Genomic DNA, 9,563 nt, shown 5'->3' on the forward strand with positions numbered 1-9,563 from the left:
ATTTCTGAAGAAGGGTCTAGGCCCGAAACGTCAGCTTTCCTGCTCCTATGATGCTGCTTGGCCTGCTGTGTTCATCCAGCTCTACACCTTGTTATCTCTTTTTCCATAGCACTTAAGTTGATTCCAGAAATATACCAAACCATTAATCAGTTGAGATATCCTTGTGGAAGATCAAAAGACTACTCTGAAGTGTGAGGTTCCAGCAAGGAGAGATTAACTCAAGCATATGTAAGGGAGAGGCTCATTTAGTCAGCCTTTTAGAATTTGCAACAGCCTTTTAGAATTTTTTAGAATTGTACGCATCATACATATTCAGCAGATGATGTGTTGGTCTGCGAGTTACTCAACCACCTTGTGTGCATTCATTTGCCTTTATTGTATCCTCTGTGCAGCAGTTCACACAAATAAAGGCTTTTGTTGCAATATCTGCTGATCCATTATTCCCAGGACCAGTGGTAATGTTAATTTTGAAACAAAATCAGAAATTGCTGAAGAAACTCAGCAGGTCTGGCAGCATCTGAGGAAAGAAAGAGAAGGGCCACAGGACTGAAAATGTTAACTCTGTTTCTCTTTCCACAGATGCGGCCAGACTACTGAGTTTTTCCAACATTTTCTGTTTTGCCCCAGAGCTAGCATTTGTCTATTATCCCACCATGCCTTGAAGAGCTCTCATAGCTGTAGTGTCTACTCTAAGATTGTTCATGCATTTTCAAATATAATTTTAATGTGATCAATCGCCTTTACATACATTGGAGGACAAGTGTACACAATTATTTGTGGAGTTTGACTAGAAGGAGCACAGATCATGGTAGGACTGTAGTAATGGTCTGTAGCCAATGCTCCCATCATCTGACTTCCTATGCCAAATGCAGAACCACACAAAAGCAATATAATTTATTTTGGCAAAATATAGATACTTCCTAATATTAGCATTTTATCTTTTACATGAAATTAGTATGTAAGGTTTTAATAAACAGCAACAATGTTAGAGTGGCTGATGGAGTTTAGTTTAGATAAATGTGAGGTGTTGCATTTCAATAAGGCAAATCAGGGCAGGACTTACACACTTAATGGTAGGTTCTTGGGGAGTGTTGCTGAACAAAGAGACATTGGAGTGCAGGTTCATAGTTCCTTGAAGGTGGAGTCACAGGTAGACAGGGTAGTGAAGAAGGCATTTGGCACATTTGCCTTCATTGGTCAGTGCACTGAGTATAGGATTTGGGAGGTCATATTGCAGCTGTATAGAACATTGGTTAGGCCACTTTTGGAATACTGTGTTCAATTTTCATCCCCCTACTATAGGAAGGATGCTGTGAAACTCGAAAGGGTTCAGTGAAGATTTACAAAGATGTTGACAGGGTTGGAGGGTTTGAGCTATAAGGAGAGGCTGAATAGGCTGGGGCTTTTCTCCCTGGAGTGTCGTACGCTGAGGGGTGACCTATAGAAGTTTACAAAGTCATGATGGGCATGGATAGGGTGAATAGACAAGGTCTTTTCCCCAGGGTAAGGGAGTCCAAAACTAGAGGGCATAGGTTTAAGGTGAGAGGGGAAAGATTTAAAAGGGATCAAGGGGCAACTTCTTCACTCAGAGGGTGATGCATGCATGGAGTGAACTACCAGAGGACGTGGTGGAGTCAGGTACAATTACAACATTTAAAAGGCATCTGGAAGGGTTTAAGGGGATATGGGCCAAATGCTGGCAAATGGGACTAGATTTATTTAGGAAATCTGGTCTACATGGACGAGTTGGATCGAAGGATCTGTTTCCGTGCTGTACAACTCTATGACTTTATGACTCTGTTTAAAAATAGCAAAAATGTATATACTCATTTTGTATAAAATGTTTTTATTTCTGTACAGGACACCCATATTTCATCCATGTTTTCATTGTACTCGGTGTGATCTTACTTGCTTCGGGACTTGGGCTGTATCTAATTTGTAAATTAGGTAAGCCATTTGAATTATCTTAAATAAAACCTGCTAATGTTTATGTGACTTTGACTTCCTATGTGAGAGTGTCTAGTTAAATAAAATCTAGAAATGCACATTAGTGCACTTACTAGATCTTGGTTTCTTCCAGGTTGAAATCTTAATTTCTAATCATTTAATAGAATCATATAATCCTTACAGTGTGGAAGCAGCCATTCAGCCCATTGAGTCCACACCAACCCTCCAAAGAGCATCCCACCAAGACTACCCCCCACCTTATCCCTGTAACTCTGCATTTCCCATGGCTAATCCACATGGCCTGCATATCCCTGGACACTATGGGCAATTTAGCATGGTCAATCCACATAACTTGCACATCTTTGCACTGTAAGTCAAAATCATAGCATCTGGAGGAAACCCACGCAGACACGGGGAGAATTTGCAAACTCCACACAAACAGTCACCGGAGGGTGGAACCAAACCTGAGTCCTTGGCGCTGTGAGGCAGCAGAACTAATCACTGAGCCACCGTGCCGCCCAGTGTTGTATACCTAATTTTCATAATTCCAAGTTCCAGTGTGAATAAAACTTTACTAAATCTGGGGCAGTATAGAGTAACAAACGTCCATCTACCATCCTATTCTACTGCGAGGTTTGTTGTTGTAAAGATTTTGTTCCTTGTTCATTTTGCCTCTATTATCGTTTCTTTTAAATTGGTTGTCATTGCTACCTTTATGACCCCTGTCATAAAACTGAATGTTTAGAATATAACCTGGCCCAACTTTTCCTTCAGCCTTCTTCTAGAGATCCTGAATATGGTAACTATAGTGGTTTGACCTTGCCCTTCAGCTGAAGCAATTCTGATGAAGGGTCTAGGCCCGAAACGTCAGCCTTCCTGCTCCTCTGATGCTGCTTGGCCTGCTGTGTTCATCCAGCTCCACACCTTGTGATCTCAGATTCTCCAGGATCTGCAGTTCCTACTATCTCTAATCCATATATAGTTTTGATTCTGAGATCTGTATTTAGCTGGTTTATCTATGACTTGAATCCACATCTCATAAATCAATTTAAACTACCATTTTTAATAGGCAAAGTCAATGAAAGAATTGTATTCGCCAATGAAATACATCGGCTACAACCAGTTAAAGTCCTAATCATTTACTCAATGGATAATACACCGATCCAAAATGTTGTCCTGACTTTTGCTGAATTGCTGCAAAGTTCCACTGGAATCCAAGTAATCATCGACATGTGGCAAAAGATCGATATTGCTGAAGTAGGCACTGTTCAATGGCTTGCCACCCAGAAGGAGAATGTGGATAAGATCATTATTGTATGTTCAAAAGGTGTCAAAATTAAGTGGGATACTATTTGTTACAAAACAAACATGAATCAAAAATTGAATAATTCAGAAGACATGTTTTCTATTGCCTTAAATATATTTTGTAGTGATTTGAAAAATGGTTCGTATCTGCATAAGTACATTATTGTATATTTTGGTCAAATAAGCTCAGCCAAAGATATTCCCAGTATTTTTAGTTCATGTGTGAAGTACTGTCTTGGGAAAGATATCAGTAAATTATACAGAAATCTATATGGTGCCTCACAGAAACCATGTAGTGAACATGCTGTTCTGATGCCATACTACAATTACAAGATTGCATATAATCAGAAGATGAAAAAAGCAATTTTGGAATTTAAGTGTTGGCAGAATATTCATTCAAATTCAAATGCACTTGAGATTACATTGGAGAATTTAGCATGAAAAAACATGAAAAAAATCTTCAAACAAATTGATACAGGGTACTTTCCTACCTAGCACTAACTACAGAGCAGAGCAAATCTGAACTTTAGTTCTTGGTCTGTGCTGATGTGCCCAATCTCAATCATTGACTCTGTCGCCTCAGTGCCCTTGGGATAAGGAGGAAAGACAATGTCCATACATCTTGATGGCAACTGAACAGCTCATACTAGAATGATGTGTGCCAACACAAATGATCAAATTTTAGGTCATATATTTTGCTGGCATTGATTATTTGGACTATACCTGTCATCAAGACAATAATTTCAGTTTCTTCAGCATCTCCATATAATTGAACTCCTTTGACCTGGTATCTTTATTGTAGTTCTCTCTTGTACCCTCTCAAAGGCTTTAACATCCTTCCTAAAATGCTGTGCTCAGGACTGAATACAATTCTCCAATTGAGGCCTGACCAGTGTTATATAATATTTAACATTTGTTCTTAGTTATATTCAGGTACCCACAAACTTTTTTTTAATAGTCACTTCAACTTGCCTGTCTTCTTAAATATTTGTATATATACACTTCAAATTCTCTGTGTTCCTATACTGTTTTGAAATTATACCACTTAGTGTGTTACGCTTAGAAGAGTGCTATGATGGCGATTGAAATATAAGACAAAATGTTCTGAAACGGTCATCTTCTATATGTAAAATACAAATAATAAATACAATTATATTACATTCAAATACAGTCATCATGTGTATGTATGAAAACTTCCTTTCTATTGTTTTTATTGTTTTCTTTCCAAGTCAATTGCATTAAATATTTACTTTTACATGAACTTACAAAGAATGAGAAAGAGTTCGACAATGATTTTTAAGAATGAAAATCCGTGAAAGAATATTTGCATCACTGATAGACAGATGTCTTCCTAGACTCCAGGTGAAAACTGCACTTCCCTCTACACTGAATGAAAACAACCCAAAGAGAGAGACCTACTAACATAGAATCACCACCGCTTAATTTAATTGCAAAGATCTACTCAGATGTAATATCTATTTTTATAAAAAAAACTTTAAAACAATTATTTGACTTGTTATCCTTCCATAGTAGTTTGGACCAGTACAAGCACCCATGGGCCTAACTTATAAAATTTTTGTTTTTTGTTTCTAGATTGCATCTTTGTATTCATGCGATCATTGTTTTTTATTGAACAATACTCAGCTTTGTTCTCCTTGTAAAGTAGAAATGGACAAGTATGAACACAAAATGCTTGAGGTTGATTGATTGATTTATTGTCATGTGTACTGAAGTACAGTGAAAAGCTTTGTTTATGAGCAGTACAGGCAGATCATAGTAAGGAAGGTCGTACAGATCAAGAAAACTTAGACAGAGGCATACAGGTGACATTGCAGAGGGAGTGTGCTAGGTGAGATTAACATTAGCAAGATCAGTGTCATTTGAGGCTAGAGAGTCCATTAGTCAAAACATAGTGAGGAATTAGAGACAACACAGTATGGAGCTGGAGGAACACAGCAGGCCAGGCAGCATCAGAGGAGCAGAAAAGTTGATGTTTTGGGTCTGGACCCTTCTTCAGAAAATTGAAGAAATTACGAAATTTTCTGAAGAAACGTCAACTTTTCTGCTTTTCTGATGCTGCATGGCCTGCTGTGTTCCTTCAGCTCCATATTGTGTTGTCTCTGACTCCAGGATCTGCAGTTCTTGCTATCTTATAGTGTGGAATTATCTAGCTTTCAAAAACAAACAAATAATGTAATCCAATATAATGTATCACTTTCTATCATCAATGAGCTATGCGCTAGTATTGCCAATTTATCACTAAATTGATTCTGAAATACAGGCGATTGTCCTTAGTGAGTTCTAAAAGTTAGCATATTTTCTCAATATCTTTTAAAATACACAGATTGCTACATTGAGGTTGAGAAGATTTTGGAAGCTGATAACTCTTTTTGAGAAGGCAGTTTTAGCAAATAGTATTCAAAAATACTCTTTAAATGTAATTTTCCATCGCCTATCTTTCTGTAATTTAGCCATTAATCAAATAAGTTTTGTAAATCACAGAAAATGATGTAGAAAATATAAAATGATGCTCAGAACTATCACCACGGGACAAAAAGTGTATGTCAGTCAGTCCTCGTGGAAAGTCATCAGCCTTAAAGATTAGCTCAAATCTTCTGGTATCTGTAATATTGAAGATGGAACTTGTTGGGAGATGTGTGTTAGGACCCTGTGGAAGTCCTTATGTACACATGTTCATTGAAACTGTTTGGGAAGTCCAAACTTTCAAAGGGTTGTTTTCTGTTGCGTGAGACGTTACTCAAATGTCTCTTATAGTGAACTCACTGTCAGAGACTAGGGGTGGTTGCAAGGGAACTACCCAGATACTTGCACAGGAAATGTTATGCAGCTCAATACCTGGTCTAACTTTGTGATTAACGAGCTTATTGTAACTGAGGACCACAAAGTGCAAACATAAGGAGATGAATAGCCCCTCTCTGTGTTGTAACTTCTGTATGATTTTATGTATTTAACATCCCTATCAATGACTAACTACCCACTCTACCCAAACTAACAACTCCTCCCGATCCAACTAGCTACTTCCTGTCCACTGACTACTTCACCAACCCCTGACCGCCCAACAACCCTCCTGATTTACCGCCTATCGCCTGATAGCCCCATTAATCCCCTATAAGGACCAGCTAATTAACTTTTGACAAACCCAATAACCCCCTTCCCTCAATCACTCCAATTCACCTATTTATCCTTTCATTATCCCCACTAATTTACTGGTAGATTTGGACCGTGGACAATTTACCTGAATGTAACATTTATTCCAGTGAAAAGGGGTGTATCCTGTTTTTGTCTGTTTTCTTCCACTCGACAATCTGCTCTGGTAAAGTCAGTGTGGACCATTTGGCTTCAGTTGAGGTTATAAGCCCTGTATACAATTTTTGCCAACTTATTTAAGGAGGGATATAATTGCACTAGATGGAATATTGAGAAGGTTCATTACGCTGATTCCTGGGAAGAAGGGGTTATTTTATGAGGAAAGGTTAAGCAGGTCGGACCGATATTTGGCCTGGGCTATATGGTTTCCGTACTTACAGAAACTGTTTTACAACCAACCACAGTCAAACAAATACATGCTTGATCAAATTAAAATGATCCATTATTGAACAATAACTGAATCTGGCTGGTGATTATATTATGTTCAGCAACATTTGTGCCTCTTCAGACCCTGAGGCAGCCTGTTTTATAATGCAGCGGGTCCTGAACAACATTCATGCTTGGGCTGGTACGTAGCAGTAAATAGCATGCCATAAAAGTGCCAGAAAATGATCATTTCAAATTCAGGACATGAAGCCTCATGGTAGTAAGTCAACATGGATAAGGAAATCTTCAACTGATTACACCCAACCTTTGCAAGGGTATAGCATGTACTCCAGGTGGAGCATTTCATTGTCGACCACCAAGAGTGGGTCAACAACAGCACTACTGACTGAGCTGGTCTGGTACCATAGCTGCTAGACTGGGTCTGCAGTAGGTAAGGAAATCAACAAGAGGGAAAAATATATTTGACCTCATCCTTGCAAATCTGCTGACTGGAGATGCACCTGTCCATGCTAGCATCGGTAAGAGTGACCACCGCACAGTCCTTGTAGAGATGAAGTCACACCTTCACATTGAGAATACTCTCTATTATGTTGTGTGGCACTACCACTGTGCTAAATGGGACTGACTTTGAACATATCTAGAAACTCAAGACTGGGCATCCATGAGGCACCATGGGCCATCAACAGCAGCAGAATTGTACTCCAGCACAATCTGCAACTTCATGGCCTGGCACACTCCTGACTCTACCATTGTCATCAAGCCAGAGGATCAACTCAATACGGAGCGGAGGACAGCATGCAGGACTAGCATCAGATATATATAAAGATGAGATGTCAATCTGGTGAAGCTAGAAAACAGAACTAATTGCATGCCAAACACAATGTGCCACATCCAGTCATGAATGGTGGTGGACGATGAAACAATTCACTGGAGGAGGAGGAACGACAAATTCTTCATTTTCAATAATAGAGGGATAATTGGCCAAGTTCGATTTGTCTTGCTGTCCATTTCCTGGATTGTGAGTATATCACCATTAAATCTCATTTGCTTGAATCCAAAAGGTTTTTGAATGTGGATTTAAACATTGTGTATACACTTGAAGTAGAATAGTCATGATAAAACTATCCTTGACTATGTAGACAATGCTTTACTAAGGGAATGCATTGAATATTAACTTTCCTCCCACAGTCCAAAGATGTGCAGGCTAGGTGAAGTGGCCATGCTAAATTGTCCATAGTATTCAGGTATGTGTAGGTTAGGTGTGTTAGGCATGGGAAATGAGGATTACAGGAAAAGGGTAGGGGAATGGGTCTGGGTGGGATGCTGTTCAGAGGTTCGGTGTGGACTTGTTGGGCTGAATGGCCTGTTTCCACACTGTAGGGATTCTACGAAATCAGTCATCATTTCTTTCTAATGCGTGAATTAACAAAACAATACATATTACTTCTTCAAATTACATGATCAATCTGTAGAGTTGGGAGATATCACTGGGCACAGACAGTGCAGGAATTCCCTATGGCCATTCCCCTCTCAAACAGGTATACCGTTTGGATACAGTTAGGGATGGCTCCCTCAGAGGAAAGCAGCAGCAACAGCATGATCGGTGGCACCACGATTGGCACTGCTGTACAACAGGCAGGTTCAAAGTGTAGGTGAGCAGTAGTGATAGGGAACTGTATAGTCAGGGGCATAGATAGGCATTTGTGTGGCCGCAAGTTAGACTCCAAAATGGTGTGTTGCCTGCCTAAGCTCGGGTCAAGAATGTCTCTGAGTGGACACAGGATATTCTGAAGTGGGAGAGGTGAGCACACAGAGGTTGTGGTCCGTATTGGTACCAATGACATAGGCAGAAATGAGGTCCTGCAAAGGGAGTTCAGGGACTTAGATAGGAAGCTGAAAAGCAGGACCTCTAGGGTTGTAATCTTGGTATCACTTTCTGTGCCATGTGTTGTAAGACTAGGAATAGGAAGATAGTACAGTCAAATAAGTGGCTAAAGAACTGGTGTAGGATGAAGGGCTTCAGATATATGGATCATTAGCATGTCTTCTAGGGCAAGCAGGACCTGTACAAGAAGGTAAGGTTGCACCTAAACTAACAAGTAAAATGACTGAGGATGAGTCAGCAACTAAGGCCAGAAAGACTAAGAGGAAGAATAGATAGAGAGAGGTTACTGAACACTGCAGGATGGGCAGCACTAAAATTTATTTGTTTTAACATGAAGAGTATGATGTAAGGCGGATGAACTTAGAGCACAGATTAGTACATATAACGATGTTGTAGCTATTACAGAGACTTGGGTTGAGAGAGGGACAAGACTGGCAGCTTAATATTTCTGGATTTAGGTGCTTCAGGCATGATAGACAGGGATATAAATGAGGTGGGGGAATTGCATTACTGATAAGGGAGAATATCATAGCTGTACTGAGGTAGAACACCTTGGAGGGCTCATCCAACACAGCTAAATGGGTAGAGCTCAGGAATAGGAAAGGTGCAATCAATTCGATGGGATTGCACTACAGGCCTCCCAACAGCCAGCAGTGATAGAAGAATAGATACATGGACAGATTATGGAAAAATGCAAAAATAACAGGGTTGCTCTGGTGGACGAGTTTAACTTTCCCCATATTGATTGAGACTTGCTTAGTGCTAGGGGCTTGGATGGGGAAAGTTCATTAGGTGTGTCCCGGACAGTTTTTTGAAACAATATCTAAATAGTCCAACTAGGGAAGGGGCCACACCAGACCTAGTATTGGGG

The 9,563-nt window shown here is 39.8% G+C and overlaps 1 protein-coding gene across 1 annotated transcript in view; it reads left to right on the forward strand.

Annotated features, from left to right (window-relative positions):
• LOC109934303 (interleukin-17 receptor B) overlaps positions 1 to 4,259 on the forward strand; it is a 37,838-nt gene extending 33,579 nt beyond the window's left edge. The window contains exons 11-12 of the mRNA XM_048606603.1: positions 1,861 to 1,947; positions 3,017 to 4,259. Of these exons, the coding sequence (XP_048462560.1) occupies positions 1,861 to 1,947; positions 3,017 to 3,693 (764 nt within the window). The 3' untranslated portion in view covers positions 3,694 to 4,259. The remainder of the gene's footprint in view (positions 1 to 1,860; positions 1,948 to 3,016) is intronic.
• The last annotated feature ends 5,304 nt before the right edge of the window (positions 4,260 to 9,563 follow it).

The sequence above is a fragment of the Rhincodon typus genome, chromosome 16 (assembly GCF_021869965.1).
Source record: "Rhincodon typus isolate 14 chromosome 16, sRhiTyp1.1, whole genome shotgun sequence".
NCBI lineage: Eukaryota > Metazoa > Chordata > Chondrichthyes > Orectolobiformes > Rhincodontidae > Rhincodon > Rhincodon typus.